Source organism: Garra rufa, chromosome 22 (assembly GCF_049309525.1).
Source record: "Garra rufa chromosome 22, GarRuf1.0, whole genome shotgun sequence".
NCBI classification, from domain to species: domain Eukaryota; kingdom Metazoa; phylum Chordata; class Actinopteri; order Cypriniformes; family Cyprinidae; genus Garra; species Garra rufa.
The window spans coordinates 14,433,133-14,458,066 of NC_133382.1; the positions used below are offsets into that span (position 1 = coordinate 14,433,133).

The window sequence follows — 24,934 nt, forward strand, 5'->3', positions numbered from 1 at the left end:
GTCCGCGAGCTGTCATGGGGCTATGTTGCTAAAGCGCTAACTGTCAACAAATACTTCATCCTCATCCCATAATGAACAGCGCAGCGGACTACGGCAGCTAGATTAGTCCAAAAAGGCGCAGTACTTTTTGCGGTTGGGTCTGTTCTAGTTCGGTTCATGTTCTCACCACAAACGAACCGCTCCAGTGTTCTTTTGAAAGCATACCGAGAACACCTCTTCAAGGAGGTCTCGGTACGCTTTTTTGGTCCGCTTTTGGTGCGCACTCGAGTGCGATTGCTACATTCACACCTGCCCAAACAAACCGCACCAAGAGGGAAAACGAACTCTAGTGCGATTCAGCCGAACTAAATAAGGCAGGTGTGAAAGCAACCTTAATGTAACCCACTAAATTGCACATTAAATGTATCCCCCATAGAGAGAAAACACTTAGTTAATGGACTAAGTGGTAAAAAGGCAGAATTCAGTATACAGTTTATTAATAAATTATACATACAAGAAAGCCAATATGCCTAGAATATGACCAGAAAGCGTTAAAATTAGCCGATACTGAGCTCATGTACTTGTAAAAACACTCCGATACCAAAGACTGATACCCGGTGATGTCATCAACAGAATTTTCAGTGCATAGAGACACCGGCAGCAGCAGAATGTCAGGTTCAGCGGTGTGGAAATATTTCAAAATTAATGATGACAACCCACGCACGGCAGACTACAAACTTTGCTCGGCAAACATATCAAGGGGAGGTACAAAAAGCAGTATTTAAAATACAAGTAATATGATAAAACATCTGAAACTGAAACACAAAAATGAGCACAGAGAATTTGCCGCTAGCAGTAACGGTAGAACTCAGCAACCAACCCTGCAGCAAATCTTTGCAACACTGTTGTTACATAATTACAGTTACAGTTGTTACATAATTACAGAGAAGCTGCCTTAAAATACTAGTCTCACTGTGTCATTACTTTGAAAACTGCCACATCCCAAAAAACAGGTATCGGAATCGGTATCAGCGAGTACCAGGAAAAAATTATCGGTACTCGTACTTGGTCTTAAAAAAAAATGGTATCGGTGCATTCCTAGCTAAAATGCATGTTAAGGTTTTTCCTCCCCCAAAAAATAACAACAAAAATGTGGTGATAAAAACAACAACAACAAAAATATATGCTATAGAAATTATAAAAAATATATTCTATGTGCAGCATTGCAGTATGGGAAAATAATCGACAAAATCACAATATAACAGACTATGCCACCCTATTACCAGGGAACTAGTAATTTACCCACAAAGGGAGCACACAGGTTCGCTAGTGTAAGGAAGGCCCAAGACGTGTGTTGCAGACTCCACCCTGGAGGAATTATCTTTTTCAATAAAAAAAGTGAGAGAGACAGGAGTTTGCTGTTAATCAGACAGTCCTCTGTGTTGTCTTTATTAAGACCATAGCATTCAAAGCCATTAAACAACTGCAACAACAATGTTCCCAAAGAAGAATAAATGTATATAAAATACATTTAAATAAACTCATAATACATAAGCACATAAATAAATCATACATAACAGATGCTCAAATGTAACGTTATTCAGTATAACTCAGGTAAGTAAAAAACATATTGTCTGAAATCACACACTAACGGGAAACCTTTTACACTATTACAAGAATGTGAATACATAATTTTAACATAATTTAGCATGAAACACACTCTCCATGACCATCAGTGATGTGCAGAGGAGCCCTGCATGAGCAACAGAAACAGCGTGGCATTTGTAACAACGCCGGACAAACACTGCAAACACTGAAGGCAGCGCTGAGGCAGCGAAGTCAGCCTGAGCAGAGAGAGGCCTAGATCCACTGCGAGGCATGTTCATGGCAAAGGTTTGTCTCTCATAGAGCGAAGGCTTGAGTCTTGTAGAGCAAAGATGTAGAGTTGTCGCTGAAGGAGAAGGATCTGAGATCCTACGATGAAATGCCTGCTTATATAGCCAGACAGCCCCTATCTGGGAGGCTCTGAAGGGCTTCATCGTCATCGGCTTGTGCAGCTCCACTGCCGTGCCATTGGTTCATTATTTATTCACTGCATGAACCAATGGCCATGCAGTTACACTGCATTATTGAAAAAGACTTCAGTTTTGGAGAAAAAGGAGTTTTCCCATGGCGTCTTAGCAGACACAGTACAAGTGTATTAATAGGGAACACATAGTTCACATGCCTTCTTATCACGGCCACAGCATTTGATCAAACAGTATGACCATGCAAAAACAAGAGGCGTCGTCACGCCATGCCACAGCACAGGACTGTAAGAGGAAAAACATTAAAAGAATGCTGGCTACCCAACACACAATAACCAAGTTCCAACGATCTCGCCTACATTGATGTTGTACAACTATGAACCCGTCACGCACCCAAATGGATTAGCAGCCACAAACTGACGAATTAACAATGGGAAGTCCGCTGAAATAAGCACAAATGTCACAGCATGACATCTCAAGGGCCCCAAAATCACCTCAGACCCCAGAGGGTTAAGCTCAGAGGTGATTGGGCTCTCAAGCGAGACCCCATAGACTTCAGTCGACATAACGTCTCCGTTCCCTCCTTCAGGGAACGAGGGTTGCAATAATAACAAAGACATGTTTTGGAATAATTATTTAATTTTAAAACATGTTTACTGTGTTTTGGTAGACATAGTGTATTGTGTTAGTGTATTATTGAATTGTAAAAATTAGTGTTTAGTTTACAATGTGTGATTTTGAGCATGAAAGTAACCATTTTGCCAATTGTGTGCTGTAGGTGTGTTGGTGCATTAAGAGTTTAGAAAAATTGTTAGGAGAATTGTAAAAATTGGATTCCTGATTAAACTCCTGGTGTGAGTTGGCACCACTGTTACATTCATGTCTGTTCATTTGGTTTCTCCCATTGTCTCCCCCTGTCATTTTGTTGTCATTTGGTTTAGCCCTCATTATTCTGTATCCCCGTCACCTGTGTTTAATGATAAATATCGTGTTTGTTAGAATCTTGTCTATTGTCTCGTCTCGTTCAGCACGAATCATAACAGAAGGATCGTCTGAATAGTTTACGGCGTGCTTTCCCTGCGTTTCTTTTCCGTTTTTTGTCTCAGTGTTTATTTTTGTTTTGTTTTTGATTTTTTGTCATGGATGATCCCACTGTCCTCGTCATCCTCCTGAAGCAGGGGAACCGCTCTCTCGAGGACCACACCAGAGACTTTGTGTTCCTCGCCCCGCTAACACATTACCCGGACAGCTGCTTGTGCACGTTCTTTCGAAATGGACTTAATAACACCATCAAGGCGCAGCTGTCCGGGGAGGGTCCTCGAGAGAGCCTAGCCGATTACATCGAGTGGGTGCTGGCGTCCTGTGGATCGTCCTGGACTGTCGGTATCATCGAGGAGGATGTCAGCCCCACTCATGACCCAGAGAGCAGCCTACAATCACCCCGACACGCGGAGTATGAACCTGAGCGCACCGCGGAGGAGGAACTAGAGCTGCGAGCGGCAGAGCCAGAGTCCTCTCCGGCTGATCAGGTGCGTCAGCCAGCTTCTACATCTGCGACGGTGGATTGCGACGTGGAGCAAGTGAGGGAAATGGAGAGCCCTGCCCACTGCAACACCGCTGGGGGTGAGATGGGGATTTAATTGACTTCTTTTCCGACGTCTTAGAAATACCTGTCTGTCAAGTCCAACATGTTTGCCCGAAATTCCCTCCCACCCCCCTCTGCTACTCATGTCTCCGTCTGCCTGGCCACCGCTGTCCCCTGACAGCTCCTCTGCTCACCCTCAGCCTACCATCAATGCAGTGGGCTCGCCGCAGGGCTGCCAGTTAACATCGGTGTCATGGCTGGAGGATCCCTCAGCTCCGCCTCCAGCCTCAGAGCCCAGATCTCCACCTCGGCCCTCTGACCCTGCGGTTCCACCACGGCTCTCAACGCCCTCAGCTCCACCGTCGCCTGTCGGTCTACCAGCTCCACCGGGCTCCATCGTCCCTCCGGCTCTGCCTTGGGCAGTCGTCTACCATCCGCCGCCTCGGGACTCCACTCCTCCGGCTTTGCCTTGTCCCTCTGTCCCTCCGGCTCTGTCAGGCTCCTCCTTCCCTTCAGCTCTGCCTTTGTCCTCTGTCGCTCCGGCTCCGCGGCGGACCTCCGGAACTCCGCCTACGCCTTGGTCGCCAGAGCCTCCAGTTCCACCTTGGCCCTCCGGATCCGCGGTGTCGCCCTGGTCCTTCGGCTCTCCATCTCCGCCTCGGGTTCCTTCGCCAGCTGCTCCGCCTCTGTCGGTCGGCCCCCTGGAGTCGACGGTAGTTCCTCCACCATATCTCCTCCCTCCTTCAGCTCCACCATGGGCCATTCATCATAGCTGCAATCTGGGTCCTGCTGATTTTCTCCTGCTTCGGATCCCTCCTGTTTCCTTCCTGGCTCCTCCCTCCATCGTCGCCCCCTTGGACTGTCTTATCTGCCCCTTGGACTTTTGTTTTGGTCCCCCTCCTTGGGTTGCGTCCTCCGCCGAAGCCCCCTCCCTCATGGACTCTGTTTTTCTGGTTTTCTGCCCCTCTTTTCTGTTCTGTTTTTGTTTTTCTACAGCGCGAGGACGCGCCTATTCGGAGGGGGGCGTAATGTTACATTCATGTCTGTTCATTTGGTTTCTCCCATTGTCTCCCCCTGTCATTTTGTTGTCATTTGGTTTAGCCCTCATTATTCTGTATCCCCGTCACCTGTGTTTAATGATTAGTTCCCCTTTATAAGTCTGTTTGTTTCTTGAGTTCTCTGTCGGTCCTTAATGTTGTTATTGTGTGTGAAAGATCTCTGAGTTCCTGCCTATTCCTGCCTTGTTCCTCTTGAAGATTAATATTAAATATCGTGTTTGTTAGAATCTTGTCTATTGTCTCGTCTCGTTCAGCACGAATCATAACATCCACATGGAGGACTAAAAAAAACCTTGTCTGAGCCATAAGAGGTAATGGTAAAATAATGCACTGATCGTATACTGCTTTAAAAAAAAAACATTTACTTACAGTGCATTCAGAAAGTAATCAGACCCCCTTCACTTTTTAACTTTATGTTGCAGTCAGATACTACAATTGTTTGAATTAATTTTTTACTCATTAATCTACACTCCATACCTCATAATGACAAAGTGAAAACAGAATTTTAGAAATGTCTGTAAATTTATTAAAAGGAAAAAAACTGAAATATCACATTTACATAAGTATTCAGACCCTTATGGCTCTGGCTGGGCCACTAGGACATTCACAGAGTTCTCCGTAAGCCACTCCTGTGTTGCCTTGGCTGTGTGCTTAGGGTCATTGTCATGTTGGAAGGTGAACCTTCTGCCCAGCCTGAGGTCCCTGCTGCTGAAAAACAGCCCCAAAGCATGAGGCTGCTATCAGCACACTTTACTTTTGGGATTTACAGGTGATGAGCAGAGCTGGTTTCCTTCAAACATGATGCTTACAATTGAGGTCCATCAGACCAGATAATCTTGTTTCTCAGAATCTGAATCAGAATCTTTAGGTGTTGTTTTGCAAATTTCAAGTGTGAGAGAATTGAGTTTGGCCACACTGCCATAAAGCCCAGATCGGTGGAGTGTTTTAGTGATGTTTGTCCTTCTGTAGGTTTCTCCCATCTGCATATATGATCATGGAGTTCAACTAGAGTGACCATCAGGTTCTTGGTCACCAGTCTAGACAAGGCACTTCTCCATCAATTGCTCAGTTTGGCTGGGTGACCAGCTTTTTGATGAGCCCGGGTTCTTCCAAACTTCTTCCATTTGAGAATTATGGAAGCCACTGTGCTCTTGGGAACCTTCAGTGCAGCAGAATTTTTTTTGTGGCTTTCTCCAGATCTGTGCCACAATACAACCTGTCTCTGAGCTCTGCAGGCATTTCCTTTAAATTCATGGCTTGGTTTTCACTCTGATATGCATTGTCAGCTGTGAGGCCTTTTATAGAGAGGTGTGTGCTTTTCCAAATCATGTCCAATCAATTAAAATTTACCACAGGTGGACTCCAGTCAAGGTGTAGAAACATCTCAGCATCTCAGAAATGGGAGGCACCTGAGCTAAATTTGATTTAAAAAGTGTTGTTGCAATGTAAATGTAATTTACTTATGTAAATGTAATATTTCAGTTTTTTTTCTATGGCCAGATTAGCCTACACATTATTAATAGCATAAATAGGCTTTACTCCCTTTGACTGGAATGTCACTGTTTCTGTCACTGCAACTTCCTGAACGGGCTAACACACACATAAAAATGGAATATGTTGAGCCTGTCTGTCTGATTAAAAAGATGCATTTTAAGAACATGTTCATATTTTAGAGAATGTTCATATTTTTAGTCAACAATTGTATTACCTAATCTGGTTTAATTGTGTTTATACTGTTAAAATATGCAGTTTGTTAATAAAGATGGCACCTATTTCAAAATTTGCTTCAAAATTTTCGATATATGAGCTCAAAGGCATTAGAGACTGTGGGATTACAAATTTAAGAATCTGTTTATAATAATGCTGACCATAGATTCTTACATAGCATCACAGATAAATCTAAAGTTAAGTACATTGAATTTAGAGGTACAGATGATGACATTAGAAGAAGATCAAATCAGGCAGCCCAGGTGTCTGAGACATTAACCTTTTTACAGCTATTCCTTTGTCTCTATGATAATGTTAAAGTATGGGCAATACTGTCAGACTGATTGGATTAGTGCATATGCCTTTGAATGATACCTTTGTCTCAAAGATAATGTGAAGGTATGGGCAATACTGTCAGACTGACTGAATTAGCACCTATGCCTTTGAATGACACTGTTATGATAATGAGATCAGGGCTGGGGAACTCTGGTAACGGGCTGATTCCTGTACTGCATTTGCATGCTTTGTTTAGATTGACTCCACCTCTATGTAATCCTCCCCCTGGAAAGGTATATAAACTGTAATGTATATGCCTTAGTAGACGACTTTTGATGACTGCAGCGAACGAACAGCTAGGATCTCAATAAAGAGAAACTTCTGCTTCAAGATAGCCAAAACGTCTCCTGGTCTCTGAGAAAAGTTCACAACAGTTTTGGTGCCGTGACCCGGATAGAGTTCCAGCTTCTTCACCTGAATCCAGATTGAAACAGCAAGCTCAACAGAAGATCTGCTTTCAAGACTGCATCTTTTGGAATCCAGAGCAAAACTTCCAGCTGAACAAAGATTTCCATGAATCTTCCTTTACAACCAAGGGTTGGTGAGTGCTACTCTATTCAAAAGAACCGCTAAAGACCAGTACATATAGTTATCCTCTGCGCCGTCAGAGAAGAGTTAACAGACAGCTGTAGGGTTTAGTTAACTAAGTTATCCTCTAAAGGTGTTCTTTTAGAGATGAAAAGTTACCCTCTGTTAATTCAGGGAAGTTTAGCATTACGTGCTAAAGTTGTTTATCCTCTGTTCACTCAGGGAAGATTAACATTACGTGTTAATATTTGTTGTCCTCTGTTTATTCAGGGAAGGTTAACTACAGCTATTACAGTTTAGTTAACTAAGTTACCCTCTAAAGTTGTTCTTTTAGAGAAGAGTTGTTTATCCTCTGTTAATTCAGGGAAGTTTAGCATTACGTGCTAAAATTGTTTATCCTCTGTTTCATGGCAAATCCTCTGTTTTAAGCAGGGAAGTTTAGCCTTAAAATGCTAAAATTTCTTATCCTCTGTTTTGGCAGAGAAGTTTAGCATTAAGTGCTAGTAGTTTGTGTTGTCCTCTGTTAGTTCAGGGAAGGTTAACAATAGTTGATCTGTGTTAACAAGCGTACCCTCTGTTGATCAGAGAAGTTTTAGTGTTGTGATTGCGTGGTAGCAAGGAAACTCGCAAAATGGTTAGAAAGAATGCTAGGCTAATTCCAACCACAGAGAAAGGTGGACTAGCTACGCCATTATGGACAGACGATGAGTTTAAATCATTGTTAGGAGAGCATATGGACTCAATAGTGACTGAGTCAGTAAAATTTGATTTGACAAAGAAATTTGGTATTGATCCAGATAAAGTTTGGTCAATTGAAGAATGCAAAAAGGTACTCGGAACATGTATCCGAAAGAAAAACCTAAAAGGCATTATCTGCTGCCACAGAGAATTTACACTATCATTAGCACAAGAACAAGCTCAGTGTATCACTAAGTTTAAAGAACAAAACCAACAGCTGCACACTAGATTGTCCCGTTTCACTAAAAAGGTGGGCTATAACCAGGCTTCAACCAAAAGTGATTCAAAAGACCAACAGTCAGATGAAAGCTATCCTGACTTACAGTCTTCATGTAGACCAGAAGACAGTGGCAATACTGTAACAATGGAGAAAGATGCAGTGAATTCAGTGAAGGTATGTGGTGCTAGGAGAAGATCTCAGGGAATTGAGAAAATTGAAGGTGTTTCTCCAAACTCTTCTGTTGTCCCAGTACAAACGGTTGCCAAAGCGCTAAGACCCAAAGACATAGAGAGATTGTCCCAGAGCTTACCTTCAGCACGCACACATTTTTCAGAATTTAGAAGAACATTGAACAGCAAAATGCGTCTTTATGACATGTCGTTAGCAGAAGTCACACAGCTGATGTCACAAATTCTAACTGAATCTGAATTCAACAGTTTTGAGTCTGCTGTTACTTCTGAACTACAACATGCCAGTAAAGGCGATTTGAGAGAAGGTGTTTTAAAAATTCTAAAGAATATCATAGGACCCAAAACAGACTGGTCCAGAATCACTAACTGTGTGCAAAAGAAAGATGAAACTGTAAGTGAGTACACTGAAAGGTTTTGTCAGTCAGCTGCAGCATACAGTGGAATAGCTGACACTCCAGAGAAGGTGCTAGATGATAAAGGACCACTAGCTCGTACATGGTTTGATGGCCTTTTAATTGAATATAGAAATGCACTGCCTTTCTTAGATCTCACATGGTCCAATAGAACCCTGCAAAGCAACTTGGACAGGTTAGCTACTTGGGAAAGAAACTCTGATGTTAAAGCCAGAGTAAAGATTGCAGCAGCTTCCTTTAAGTTGAAAACAGAGAACCGAAAGGAAAGTAAATGTCCTAAGAGAGAGAGTAGTTGTCATTACTGCGGTAAACCTGGACACTTGATGAAAGAATGCAGGAAAAACAAAAAATACGTAAAAGAAATGAACAATGTAAATCAGCTTTTACACAGTCTGCTAGCAATGCTAAAACAGCACCTCCCCACTACACCAAACTCACTGGGCAGCTTGCTGAGGTGCTAACCGTTAAGGCTGTGAATTCTTAATTACCCCAGTAATCTACAACAAAGATGAAAGACTCTTTGTTAACACAACAAAGGGAAGTTGAATATCACTCCCCCCAAACTTGGGGACACTTGGTTAAGAACACTCACAGCCATACCAGAATATTCTATTCAGTCACCCATCCTCTGTTATGATGTCTACCAGGACTGATGTTTAATTAGAGGACTGAAATGTAGTGATTGCATTGTTTTGGAAATACATGTATTTTTGTTCTGCATTAGGAACTTATGAATGCACACTATACAGTGTGTACAACACTGAAAGGGACAGATTAGGACACACAAACCAGTGAGGAGCCCAGGAAAGAACCGAAGTGCAATAGGCCTCGGGGGCCAATCCTGCGGTGAACATTTCCTCATAGGTTTTTCCCCATTAGTACTTTCAATCCCCACCTCACTGGTCTATTAGGTGTCAAATTAAGATAAGGTTAAGAAAAAAAAAAAAAACACTATACGATCACTAGAATTTTAATGTAATAAATAAAACCACTATATGATCAACAGAAGTCTAAAAAAGTCTATGCATGAATACTGCTGGTCTGCTGTTTCTTTGTTTTCTTGTGTTTCAGGTGTGTATGCCAAGTCATCTTCATAAGAGAAACCCTGGTGTAAAGCATCACTTCAGACATCCATGAACAAGCTTCATGAGGACAAAGAGTCATCTGAGTGAATCTACGTGGGAAACGGACTACAGAAAACAGACAGCTTCACAGCTATTCAGGCGCCATAGACTTCAAGACTTCCACTCTTACGCTACATGATTTTCTGTGACATCATGTAGTTTGTACGACATTTCACCATCCCTTGTCGTATGTGTCAACAGTTATGGTTCTGAAAAGAACTATTACACCTACGTAAATCTAGGACAAGACACAGAATAAGTTGTATGTGCCTGTAACTTTTTCAAGTTACATGACTGCAAGATGGGGCTTATGTTAACCAACGTAGGCTATAGAATGGACTTATGAAAGTTTCAGAGAATCACATGAGAGAACTTCAGTCATCCATCAACATGATCAAGATTGCCGTTCTAGTAATCACCATGAACATTGCAACAGAATCCAACAAGACATTCTTGATCTTTCAGCAAAATTACACCAGATGACTGAAAATAGTTCTTCATGGTTTGGAAACTTGTTAGGGAAACCCTGGCTGTGGATCAAGGAAATAGCAGTTCTGCTATTGATTCTCCTACTGGTGTACTATCTACGCATCCACAGTATCAAGTGTTTCATTCAGCAAATGACCCACGACCATCACAAGGAAATTACTGGTCCAACCAGAAAAGACTATTACCCGTAAGAACTTAACGGGCCCTAGCTGCATGTTTGTTTCTGTGTCAACATGCCGTTACAAACAATCACCACAGAGCAATAACTATGTGCCTGTAACAATCAAAGGTTACAAGAACGAACTTTTAAATGTTTAAATTTGTATTATGTGAGAGTTATTAGAACTCTCAAAGGGGGAACTGTGGGATTACAAATTTAAGAATCTGTTTATAATAATGCTGACCATAGATTCTTACATAGCATCACAGATAAATCTAAAGTTAAGTATATTGAATTTAGAGGTACAGATGATGACATTAGAAGAAGATCAAATCAGGCAGCCCAGGTGTCTGAGACATTAACCTTTTTACAGCTATTCCTTTGTCTCTATGATAATGTTAAAGTATGGGCAATACTGTCAGACTGATTGGATTAGTGCATATGCCTTTGAATGATACCTTTGTCTCAATGATAATGTGAAGGTATGGGCAATACTGTCAGACTGACTGAATTAGCACCTATGCCTTTGAATGACACTGTTATGATAATGAGATCAGGGCTGGGGAACTCTGGTAACGGGCTGATTCCTGTACTGCATTTGCATGCTTTGTTTAGATTGACTCCACCTCTATGTAATCCTCCCCCTGGAAAGGTATATAAACTGTAATGTATATGCCTTAGTAGACGACTTTTGATGACTGCAGCGAACGAACAGCTAGGATCTCAATAAAGAGAAACTTCTGCTTCAAGATAGCCAAAACGTCTCCTGGTCTCTGAGAAAAGTTCACAACAAGACATAAGAGTCAGCGGCAAATTCCAGAAGAACTGGCCAGGGTAGGGCTGTTCATTGCATGTTTGTGAGCACTGAACAGCCCTACCTTGGCCAGTTCTTCTGGAATTTGCAGCTGACTTTTATGTCTCTATAGTGGGTAAACATGATATAATTTGTCTTTGGTATATCTAACAGGCTATCTTTGGTCTCAATGTATTATTTCAGAACTAATAGTTTTGGCTGAGGGCAAAGTTTCATAACTTTATTAGAGTACTCTTGACTGAATTGCTTAGTAACTTTTTTGATGCCTGTTGTTGTTTATTAAATATTATTGTTAAAAAAATTGTATAAATAATAGTATAATTTAATAGTCTTTGGTAATGAGAAATGTTGTGTTATAAGATCATCCAGGAAAGGTAATTCAGACATATGTAGTGTTAGACGACCAGAGCAATCGTTCACTTGCTCGCCCTGAGTTATTCAACCACTTTGGCCTCTATGAAAAAGCATCTCCCTATACATTAAAGACTTGCTCTGGTGTTATGGAAACCTCAGGGAGAAGAGCAACAAACTTTGTGGTGGAATCCTATGATGGAAAGATCAAGATCAAGCTTCCAACTCTCATTGAGTGTGAAATGATTCCAGACGACCGAGCCGAAATCCCCACACCCGAAATTGGTCACCATTTCCCCCATCTGAGACATGTAGCAGATAAGATCCCACCATTTAATGAAAATGCTCAGATCCTTATCCTGCTAGGAAGAGACATTTTGAGAGTGCATAAAGTGAGGCAGCAGTATAACGGAGACCATGAAGACACCTACGCTCAACGTCTTGATCTCGGGTGGGTTATCATAGGAGATGTATGTCTAGACCGGGCTCACAAACCACCCAGTGTCAGAGTGTACAAGACACACACTCTGCCTAATAGACGGACATCCATGTTAAGTCCCTGTCCTAACAAAATCAAGTGAAAGAGACACTTAACCGAAAAAACACTCACCAACCAAGAAGTCTGGACTGCGCATTCCAAGGTGAGGAGACTTGGTGAAAAACTTGGAGCCACAGTCTTCGACAGCCACCCTGATGATGAAAATGTAGCTCTGTCAGTAAATGATCAAACGTTCCTGGACATCATGGACAAAGAGGTTTATGTGGATCAGGCAAACAGCTGGGTAGCACCGCTGCCATTCTGCAAACCCCGCCGTCGTCTTCCAAACAACAGAGAGATGGCTCTGCGACGACTCGTATCTCTCAGACGAACTCTAGACAGACGCACAGACATGAAAGAACACTTTCTGGAGTTCATGAGAAAGGTATTTGAGAATGACCACGCAGAACTAGCACCTGAACTCGAGGAACATCAAGAAAGGTGGTACTTGCCTCTGTTCGGGGTCTATCATCCTCAAAAACCAAATCAAATAAGAGTTGTTTTTGATTCAAGCGCCAAACAGGACGGTGTGTCACTGAATGACGTGCTGCTCAGTGGGCCAGACTTAAACAATGCCCTGCTGGGTATCTTAATCCGCTTCAGGAAAGAGAACATCGCAGTGACCGCTGATATTCAGCAGATGTTCTACGCATTTGTTGTTCGAGAGGATCATCGTGATTATTTGCGGTTCCTTTGGTACAAGGATAACGACTTGAACAATAACATCACTGAATACAGAATGAAGGTGCACATATTTGGCAACAGCCCCTCACCATCAGTTGCCATTTATGGTCTAAGGAGAGCTGCACAAGAGCATCAGGATGAGTACAGCACAGACAGCAAGGAGTTCGTCATGAGGAACTTCTACGTGGACGACGGGTTGACGTCGGTTCCGACAGAAGAGGAAGCAATTGATCTTCTATAGAGGACTCAAAAAATGTTAGCAGCATCGAACTTAAAACTCCACAAAATCGCTTCCGATAGCAGCAAAGTCATGACAGCATTTGCCCCAGAGGACCTTGCAAAAGACTTAAAAGACCTTTAAGTGCAGACTTTAGTGCAGATCCACTCCCACTTCAGCGGAGCCTTGGACTGATATGGAATCTGGAGAGTGACAGTTTCGGTTTCCAAGTATCCCAAGAGGAGAAGCCGTTCACAAAAAGAGGCATCTTGTCAACAGCTCAGAGCCTCTATGATCCACTGGGCTTCGTGGCTCCCATCACAATCCAAGGAAAAGTTCTCATCAGAGAACTGTCGTCCAAAGAATATGATTGGGATGATCCTCTCCTATCAGACAAGCAAGTGTCCTGGAAGTTGTGAAAAGAGTCTCTTCTGGAACTAGAGAAGCTACACTTCAAGAGAAGGTATGTGCCTATCCCTCTTGTCTCATCTCAAAGTCGAGAACTCTGTTTATTCTCTGATGCTTCCACTCAGGCTATCGCTGCAGTAGCCTACCTGCGTGTCACCAATGATGAAAACCAGTGCCACGTAGGATTCATTATGGGCAAAGCGAAGTTGGCGCCACATCCAGCCCATACAGTTCCACGTTTAGAGTTGTGTGCCGCTGTCCTGGCAGCCGAAATGGCGGACACAATCTGCTGCGAGATGGACATTGAGATGCATGCCGTGAGATTTTTCACTGATAGCAGGATTGTTCTCGGGTACATCCATAACACCTCCAGACGATTTCATGTGTATGTTGCCAACCGAGTCAATCGCATCAGGAAATCAAGTCATTCACAACAATGGCAGTATGTTGCCACTGAACAGAATCCAGCAGATCACGCCACCAGACCCACGTCTGTAGACATCCTCAGAGCCTCTAACTGGTTCTCAGGCCCTGAATTCTTGAAAAGCAGAAGTGAGCCTCCACAAAGCGACAGCTTTGATCTTGTTGACCCAGAACTTGATGTTGAAGTTAGAGCCCATGTTGCTGTCAACTACACCAAAGCTACAGAAGGTCAGTTCAGCTCAGCACGCTTTGAAAGATTTTCTATCTGGAAGAGACTACTGCAAGCCATTACAAAACTTATTCAAGTAACAAGAACATACTCCAAGACCCAAAAAGTGGATGCAGTTGATGCACGTTGGCAAGCTAAAACAGTCGTCATTCGTTGTGTCTAGCAAGAGTTCTATGGAGAAGAGTTAAAATGTTTGGGAGATGGGATTCAGCTCTCAAAAAAGAGTCCACTGAGAAAGTTAAATCCCTTCATCGACGAGGATGGACTCCTTCGGATTGGAGGACGCCTTACTAACGCTGACTTACCCAGAGACGAGAGACATCCTGTCATACTGCCCAAAACTCATCACATCGCATCTCTAATAGTGAGACATTACCATGACGTTTTCCATCAAGGTCGTCATTTTACTGAAGGTGCCGTCCGGTCAGCAGGAGTGTGGATAGTGGGAGGTAAACGGCTGGTGTCAAGTGTCATTTATAACTGTGTGACCTGCAAAAAACTGAGAGGGAGGTTAATGGAGCAGAAAATGGCACCACTACCAGCTGACAGACTCACCTCAGAACCCCCTTTTACCCATGTCGGTCTGGACGTCTTCGGACCATGGAGCATTGTCACTCGGCGCACTCGTGGAGGTAGTGCTGAAAGTAAGCGATGGGCAGTGTTATTCACATGCATGAGCACGAGAGCGGCACACATCGAAGTGTTAGAATCCATGTCCACTTCAAGTTTTAAATGCCTTACGCAGATTCTTTGCTATCCGTGGGTCATCTAAACAGCTTCGCTCCGACAGAGGCACAAACTTTATTGGAGCGTGCAAAGAGTTAAAATTCAGCATCAGTGATCCAGAACTGACAAGTTTCCTTGACAAGCAGGGATGTTCGTGGACTTTCAAACCCATAAGGTTCTTCACAAAAATCAGTGGAAACAAGTGCAGTGTCTGGCAGAGAGCTTCTGGAAACGTTGGAGACAGGAGTATCTGGTGACTCTCCAGAAACGTCACAAGTGGACTGATGACAAGCCAAACATACAAGTAGATGATGTAGTTCTGATGAAAGACAATCAGGCGAAACAGAACGACTGGCCAATTGGACTTGTGGTAAAGACATTGCCTAGCAAAGAACAAAGTCCGCAAGGTTGAAGTTAAAGTTGTGAGGCAAGGAACAACAAAAACTTACATCAGACCCATCTTGTTTTTCTTATGTCTAAGGACTCATAAAGTGATGGACATTCTGATACGTAATAATACTGTTCATAAATGTAATTAGTGATTGATTGTATATTTGTTTGGTTGATTAATCTTGGAGTAATTAAGATGTTGATAGTAGTATAATAATATACCAGGCGAGGAGTGTTCCGCCCTTCGGCGTTTAGTTCGTTTCCTAGTCGGACCCGTTTTAGTGACGGACCTAGTGTTCGAGCCGAGCAACAGCGCTGAAATCACCCACGAGTCTGCGTCATTACAGAGTTTGGTCAAATCTTTGTCTGTAAGTAATTTTTCGTCAGAATTGTGGTTTCTGTATGATGTATATGTTTACATTAAGTAATGTGTGTTATTACGTTTGTGACTCTTATTAGTTTCATCGCATATGCTCTAGATTGAAGTCTTTTGTTTTCTGACTCACTGATTTATCTGCTCAGCAACGAGCCTCTGCGCTTCGACTCAGATTAATTAGTTGATTTATTTACATCTGTTGATTCATATAGATTATACATGTAACAGTCTAGCAGATAGTTTTGTGTTACTGAGGATGTTTGTTTAATTTCTATGCAATAAGAACATCTGTAGTTTGTGTAAAAAAGACAACAGAGTTACACTTTTGTAATGTTTATTTTCTGTTTACTCTTTCAGTCTTACAGACTTAAATGAGGAAAGAACTTGAGAAATAAAACTGAGGAAGAAAAAAAAAGGAAACAAAAGAAAAGACATCAATCCTCAACAAGACTTCTGCAGTTTGTCTTCATTGCTGTTAACTATCTGTCTAGCCGTACAAATCAGACGTCGTACATGCGAGGGCAGAATATTATTGGTTATGGTTTTGGTTAGATGTTGTTGTATACCTCTAATAGTTGAAGCTCCTGGCATCCTCATTTCCATGTCCTTCATTCCCTTCACATATTGGAAAGCAACCTCATGCAGTAGCTCCTCATCTGCTTTTCCTGCAAAGTAATGACAGCTCAAAATATTTGTTGCATTTTAGAATAATCAGTATCATAATTCAGTAACTGAAATTCAGCATTACAAACCCCCAAGTGGATGGACCAACCTGTTGCTAGAGCCTCAGCGGTTGCCAAGTGAAGCACGGTGTCATCACTTACTAGCCAATCAGGAAGATTCACAGATATCTTTTTCAGCCCCCCTAGCGCTCGCACTTCCTAGTATATTACAATAGATTAGGATGATTTCACACACATTTATCTTAAAATGGTGATCTACAGTTGCCTGTTGACTTAACCACTAATTCCTAAGGTTTTAGTCTGTGACTGAAAAGCTCATCACTGGCCTGTGTTGATGAGCTTTTCAAAGCTCACTTAGTCTTAGGAACTTCATACTGTTAGGAATTAACCATTGTGTATAGCTTTCTGCAAAACACTGTTTATGATATAGATGCTGAAACCACCAAGTGATCATGATCACAAGGGAATTAAGTGTAATATTGTTTAAATAGGAGCTTGAAAAATAAAATTGTGAGCTCAAGTATAGTTTGTTGACTTTATTTTCAGATTGAAAATGTATATTTTTAGGGCTTTTTGAGAATAAAACATAAATGGTGTAATTTAGAAATTAACTCTGGATAGTTGTTCTTTAAAGTTCATTTATAATTGATGACAAACAACTCTGAAGGGGAAGTAAATTGTGGCAGAGTAAATTTGACTTTCCTCTGAACAGAGTTAAAAAGTAGTAATTTCTTGTACCTCTAAATTGAGTAAAATAGTCAAATAAAAAGAGTCAAATATAACAGAAAAGAGTAAAATAGTAAATACTAATTACTAAATTATCTGGCATAAAGTAAAATTTTCTTCAATTTGAGTAAATTTTACTCAAATTTAATGCGCTGTTACACCACTGCCCTGTTTTTTTTTTGTGTGTGTGTGTCTCTATTTGGTGAGAGTTCCAGGCCAGAGACTCCTCCTTGGTGGGCAGGACTGCTGTGCTGGGAAGGAGTAACACCTGTGATACCCTATTTATGAAGCTTCTGGATTTTGCCACACATTTTTGGTTTCTTTGTTTGAAGAGTAAGATTGGGTTTTTGTCTTCCCATTTTGCTTCCACACTTCCACTGCTTTTTTGAGAATCCCATTTCCAATTTATTGATTTGATTTTGTGTTGTTTTCCCTATACTTGTTAATTTTTCAAATAAATACTTTATCTTTATTGATACCAATTATGGTATGCATCCTCTTTATGTTGTGATTTTGAGCCGGGTCATAACATAAATTGGGGCTTCGTCTGGGATCAATTATGTTGGCATTTTATTCATGGTTTTTCAAGAGTGGAGTGTGGAAGAAGATTACAACCATCAGGTTATTGTAGAACCCCTGGTTAGGTAGAGTGATCCAGCTGGGTTGCTAGTCAATCCTTCCAACGGAATACTGTTTGTTTTGTTAGTTTGTTATTTTTTAAGGTATCCTGGGTGGAGATTTAATCTCTGTTGGCGGTACGCTTTTCAGGCCCCAAGTCTGGTAACCCTTTGAAGATTAGATGGGTTGTTTTGTGAGAGTTAGAAACATCTAAGGATAATCCTTCTGATGAGATCCGATTACAACAGATCAACTCAGTGTGAAGCAGAGTAAAGATCCTGCTTTAACAACTTTGTTTGATGAATTGAGCACTGAACAGGGTTTGAAGGAGTTGGCTTCGGCGTATTTTCTGAAAGAAGGGGTCTTGACGCAAAAATGGCGTCCTCCTTCTTTGTCCAGGCAAGATGACTGGGGCGATGTTTTTCAGATTGTGGTTCCTCAGGTTTTTCGTGAAGAGATTCTTAATTGATTGTAGCATGGCAGGACATCTTGGAATAAATAAAACCTATAATCGGATATTGCAAAATTTCTATTGGCCTGGTCTTAAGAAGGATGTTGTGGCTTATTGTAGGTCTTGCCAGATAGTTGGTAAGCCAAACCAAACCCTTACCTGTTGCTCTTTTGCATCCTGTTCCAGCTTTTGAGGAGCCATTTTGTAGAGTTTTGGTGGATTGTGTTGGCCCTCTACCTAAAACCAAGCATTGCAACCAATATCTATTAACTATTATGTGTGCTTCAACTCGTTTCGCCGAGGCCATTCCTTTAAGGAAGATAACTGCCCCTGTAATAGTGCAAGCTTTGCTGAGGTTTTTTTCTGTTTGGGCTTCCCAAAACTGTGCAGTCCAATCAAGGGTCCAATTTTATGTCTAGAGTTTTCAAGCAGGTTTTGGATCAGTTAGGTATTTCTCATTGTTATTCTAGTGCTTTCCATCCGGAGTCACAGGGAGCTTTTGAGAAGTTTCATCAGACCCTGAAAACAATATTGAAAACCTATTGTCTTGAGTTTCAGAAGGACTGGGATGAGGGTGTGCACCTCTTGCTTTTTGCTGCCAGAGAAGCTGTGCAGGATTCTTGGGTTTTAATCCTGCTCAATTGGTTTTTGGACATCAGGTTCATCGACCTATGAAATTGTTAAAGGAAAAATGGCTGGCCGATGTATCAGAATCCCCTAATTTGCTGGACTATATCAGTCATTTTCGCTGTCGGCTTAGCAAGGCCTGCGAAATTGCTCATTCTAACCTTACTGTGTCACAGAAAAAGATGAAGTCTTGGTATGGCAAGCGGGGTAAAAAGTGATCTTTTTTGTGGGAGATCAAGTTTTGGCTTTGCTTCCTGTCCATAGTTCTTCACTGCAGGCATGTTTTTTATGGCCTTACACCGTTGAGCGCAAGGTGGACAATCTTGACTATGTAATTTCTACACCATGCAGATGTAAACAAAGTCATTTGTGTCATATCAATGTGTTGAAGAGATACTTTGTTATAGAGGGAAGATCTGAGGCTAGGGACAATAATGTTAACTTGTGTTCCAGCCAGTTTAGAGGATGCAAGTGAAGTGATGGTTCCTGCACCTCGACTGAATAACTCTGAAATTCTTCTGAATCTTGAGGCTTATTTTTCTTATTTACCTCAGGTTGAAAGGTCTGCCCTAGTAGAGCTAGTTCGCTCCTATGTACCATTGTTCCCAGATGTTCCTAACAAAACTAAACTTATTGTGCATGATATTGATGTCTCAGGTGCTGTTCCATTGAAGCAACATCCATATCAGGTTAGTCCTGAAAAGCGTGCAATTTTGAGTAAAGAATTGGATTAAATGATCAAACATGGCATTGCTGTACCAAGTCAAAGTGCCTGGAGTTCTCCTTGTATTCTGGTGCCCAAGTCTGCTGGATCTATGAGGTTCTGTATGGATTTTTGTAAAGTTAATACTTTGACTAAAGTAGATTCTTATCCTTTGCCTAGATTGGATGACTGCATTGACTGTGTGGGGCCTGCCAGGTATGTAACCAGATTAGATCTCTTGAAAGGTTACTGGCAGGTTCCCCTGTCCGACAGAGCAAAGGAGATCTCGGCATTCGTGACCCCAGATGGGTTATGGGAATATCACATTATGGATTTTGGGATGCAAAATGCCGCTTCTACATTTCAGTGATTGGGTAACCAAGTGATATCAGCATCTGGACGATATTGTGGTGTATAGTTCTGACTGAGGTAGTCATGTCGCTCAATTTAGAGCCCTTTTGGACCATTTGTTGGCTGCTAATCTGACGGTTAATTTAACCAAGTGTAATTTTGCCAAGGCCACCATTGTCACGGTTCATGGGTTCACAGGTTCATTCTCTCTCTGTATGTTTGTCTGTGTGGGTGTGTGTGGGTGTGTCAAGGCTGTGTGTGTGTGGTTGTCATTACCGTGATTGTTGCCAGCTGTGGCTTGTTGGCTAAGCTATTTAATGTCTGTGTTTTCCACCTTGTGTTGTCAGATCGTTGTCTTAGTCCTCGCATGTGGTTGTGTTTATGTTTCCCCGTTTTCCCGGATTCCTTCTCTTGGGTCCTGTTCCTGTGATCTTTGCCTGCCCTGGAGTTATTCCTCGGAGGATTGGCTGCTCATTCGCGTCCCTGTGCTGCATGGTGCTGGAACCATCTCACGCTACGTCCTATCTGTTGTTGCTTTTCTCAAAATAAACGGCATTGTTCACTCGCTATCGAATCCAGCCTGATTAATCATGACAACCATTGCCTATTTGGGCAAAATTGTGGGGTAGGGTCATGTTCGGACAATTAGAGCAAAAGTTGAGGCCATAGACCATTTCCCTGTCCCTCTTACACGAAAAGATTTGAGACAGTTTTTGGGAATGATGGTATATTATCGTCGCTTTTGTCCCAATTTTGCAGTTGTAGTGAGTCCAATTACGGATTTGTTAAGTCTAAAATCTGATTTTGTATGGACTGATCGCTGTCAGCAGGCATTTAATAGTGCAAAGACACATTTTTGATTGCTCCTGTTTTGGCAGCCCCGAATTTTGAGGCTCGTTGACAGTTGATGCTAGTGATAGTGGTGTTGGGGCCGTTCTCCTGCAAGATGATGATAGAGGTATTGAACACCCAGTTTCTTTCTTCTCTAGGAAGTTTATTTTCCATCAAAGAAACTACTCTGTAATTGAGAAGGAAGCAGCATTTTGAAGTTTATTTGAGTAGTGGCCATCCATATTAAGAGTATTAACTGACCACAATCCTTTGGTCTTTCTACAGCGGAGTTGCAACACCAACCAGCGCTTAATGAGGTTGAGTTTGTTTCTGCAGTCTTATCCGTTACAAATTTACCATGTTAATTATATTTACAGTTATGGATATTAATATATTGTTTTTATTAAATAATAGATTATTTAATATTTTGAGGGCGGAGGGGTTACATCCCTGCCCTGTTTTTGTTTTTTTTGTGTGTTTCTTTTTGGTGAGAGTTCCAGGTCAGAGACTCCTCCTTGGTGGGCACCCCGTTTAAGAAGCTCCTGGTTTTTGTGTTCCCATTTTGCTTCCACACTTCCACAGCTTTTTGAGAATCCCATTTCCAATCATTTATTGATTTGATTTTGTGTTGTTTTCCCTAGACTTTTTTTGTGTTAAAAAAAATACTTTATCTTTATTGATATCAATTCTGCGTCCTCTTTATGTTGTGATTTTGAGCCAGGTCATAACATGCACAAATTTACTTCATTTCAGCTGAATAAACAGAATATGTAACTGCTTTCATCGATTTAAACTGACTAATAAACACACGACTACGACAATATATGGTTTATCTGAGTTATATGGTTAATTTTCACTATAATAAAGTATATTTATAATGCAATGCCTTTATCACAGCTTAGAATACTATGAAATATGTTGTGTGCCTTATTCTGTGTAAGAAGACACATCATCTCACAGGATTTATTTCAAACACTTAAATGTGGTATTTTCACATGCTTTCAGATGTAGCACCATTTGCTACACAGAGCCGTAGTTTACTGAGAAGCTACACAAACAGCTGTCATTATCACAGAACGATTTCTTTCGATTTCATTATTGCGCGATTATGGCTTATCAATATACAGTCCTGCCCTTCGGACTGTCTCTGGTCTCACACACTTTTACTTTTTCTAGCCCTAAAACCTTCCTACTAGCCTTATTGTCTGTGATAATGGACGCGATATAGCGTAGCTTGTCAGTGAACTACGGCTCTGTGTAGTACATGCTGCTACATATGAAAGCAGGTGCTGGAGATTCACTACTGATTACACAACAGGCTTTACTGACAAAATCTGCGTGACAATCTCCTTCGATTAATCGTGCAGCCCTACATCACAATTGGAAGACAGACCGACTAACTGACATGTGTAAATGATTTAATTGATAGCATGCAAAACATTCTGCACATATAGCTGTTAAGCTAAAATATTCCTTCAAGAAATGTGCCAATATTTGTTTAACAATAACCATATTCCTCTATAATACAGATATATGTCCAACAATAAACTAAATATTAAAATATTAACAATAATTACTAGCTATTAACAATAAACATACAATATTTAAAAAATATTAAAATATTAATGCAAAGATATCTTAACAGTAAGAATTGTTGTATGTCTGACCTGGTGAATGGCAGGGCCGGATTGGTTGAATTCCCACACTCCATTCCTGTAACCCAGAGCATCTCCTACACCACTGAGCAGCATGCCTGCTGTGTAATGCTTCACAGTACTGCAAGAACATTCATTCATTTTAACATTATTATAAACACATTCTTAATATTACCACTTATGGTACAATACTAGACTGGACAATATGTTTACTTAAGCTTAACAATGATACTGGTAACATTATTGAAAAAAAAAGGGGGGGGGGGGGCATTGTGGTATTAGAATGGTGGGGTAAGCAGGGTGGCATTAGAGCTAGACTAAAGCTAAATCCGCATCAACCATCTCTCCCGAGCATCCTTCTTCCAAATGTACTGTCTTTGCTGAACAAAATTGAGAAATTGTGGCTTTGGATGACAGCACACAAAGGCATTATAAAATGCAACATCATGATTTTTTATGGAAACATGACTTAACAGCAACATTCTCAGCAGTGCCATTAAGGAAAAGGACTGAGAGAATTGCAGTGAACTCTTGTCTATACTGGACCCATATCAGTTTGCTTACCACCCAAACAGGTCAACAGATAATACCATCTCTACTAGTGATCGACCAGTGCATTTTTTTTTTTTTTTTTTTTTATAACCGATAAGATTCCAATTATTTGCATGTTTATGTGCCCGATAACCGATATGCAGAACCAATATTTATTTACTGTTATACTTCTGTTTTTACACAATTACAACACCACTGAACTGAACAAACCATTTTTTACTATATATAATCACTCCCTCCTTGCATACAAAACAAAAATAATACATTTTATTGAAAAGCATCAGCAGAAACACTAATATTAAAAACAAGCACAAAAAATGTAGAATTTCTAACGTTTTCAAAAGGAGAAAATAAATTAAGGACAGGGGAGTCATAAGCAGTTTAATAGACTAAAGAGTAAAGAATAACTCGCTGGATAATGTTAATTAACTGAATCATATACTCTGGAATTGTAACAGGGACTCAACATAGCGACAAAGATAGACCCAAGTGCGAGCTTTAATAAAAACAACATGGCCAAAACAGGCAGTGTCAAAATACCAGCAAACAGAAATATCCAAGTAAAGCAAGACTATGGAAAATGCTCAGTAGAGTCCACTACAGCAAAACAATACTTCGCAAGGGCCTGTTTGGCATAGCCCTAGACGGTTACAAACTCTGCCTGTGTTCTTTCATCGGTTCACCACCGGAGGTCGCCCATTCACCACACTGACTGTCACTCAATATTTTGGACTTAATTTCCCATGTGTCTTTGTTCTCTTTGCCCTTTCACCCTCAGCCAATCACCTGCCATATAAATACTAGCCCATTTCATTAATTAACATAAACTGGAAATGTACAAGTTTGAGAATAGCCTACACACACTAGTGTTTGTTGTACTTCCTTTGTTTATATTGTGTATATTTTTAACTTTTTAATTTTTTTTACAAATTAAAGTTTTTTTGTAACTTGTTAAAGCAATTGATTTTAAGGCAAAATTAATGAATTAAATACAATTAAAATTAAATAAAATTAGCAAAACACCCTTTGAGGTGAAAGGAGCATTGCGATAAGATAACTCTTATTCTTGAAGCTTACTACTGACCAGTTTTAATATTCACATCATGCAAACATCAAAATAACTACTAAAGGTATTAAAAACAATCAACATGTAGCAAGAGACACATCAAGAAAGTTGGTTGAACATATTTAGTTTATAGATACTGCACTTTGCTTTTGCAATAGTGTTTTAGTTGTTTCAGGTTATCCAAAGGCAGAGTGCAGTATCTGCATTTTGGTGGTCAAAGGTCACATCAGTTGTCATGGTTTTTATCTATAAGAAATGTTTTCCTAAGAAGTCATTACATGAATGCATTAACACTAATCTACCCACAACATGTTTGACTGGCTGGTGTAAAACCTTTAAAGGCATTTTTCTTAGTTTCAGTGTTGGCATAGTTACTGCATGTAGCCTTTGTAGGGCAGTATCGATAATATGCCTATATGCATTCACACAGTAATTCATGCTGTTGGACAGCTTGTCTTCAGCAAACTGTTTGCGGGCTTTCTTGTGAGCCAGTTTCAGAAAAGGCTCCCTTCTGGGATGAGACCCATGCAAACCAACTTGTTGCAGTGGGTGGCGTATGGTCTGAGCACTGACAAGCTGACCTCCTACTTCTGCAACCTTTAAGCAATGCTGGCAAAAGTCATGCATCTGAAGCCAGGTTCTGCACCTGACGCACAGAATAAGTACTCAACTTCGTTGATGAACCCGTGCAAGCCCTGTTCCGAATTGAACCCATCTTGGAAAACCTCTGTATGACCCTGACCACTGCAGTGAAACTCAGTTTCAGGGTGTTACTGAACCTCTAATAGCCTTGGCCATCTTTGTGGAGAGCAACAAATCTAATTCAAATCCTCAGAGAGTTCTTTGCCATGAGATGCCATGTTGAACATCCAGTGGTCAGTATGAGAGAATTGTACTTAAAGCACCAAATTTTAGTTGCTCTAATACAAGATACACAAGTTTATATGGTCCTGTCAAGCA

The 24,934-nt window shown here is 41.0% G+C and overlaps 1 protein-coding gene across 2 annotated transcripts in view; it reads right to left on the bottom strand.

Moving 5' to 3' along the window:
• LOC141297359 (ADP-ribosylhydrolase ARH1-like) overlaps positions 1–24,934 on the bottom strand; it is a 56,140-nt gene that overhangs the window by 26,910 nt on the left and 4,296 nt on the right. The window contains exons 2-4 of one of the 2 annotated variants that reach the window (XM_073827776.1): positions 22,369–22,477; positions 16,484–16,592; positions 16,278–16,376 (exon numbers count right to left, since the gene is read on the bottom strand). In XM_073827776.1, the coding sequence (XP_073683877.1) occupies positions 16,278–16,376; positions 16,484–16,592; positions 22,369–22,477 (317 nt within the window). Of the gene's footprint in view, positions 1–16,277; positions 16,377–16,483; positions 16,593–22,368; positions 22,498–24,934 lie in introns of those variants that run through there. The other variant, XM_073827775.1, reaches the window with a different exon arrangement.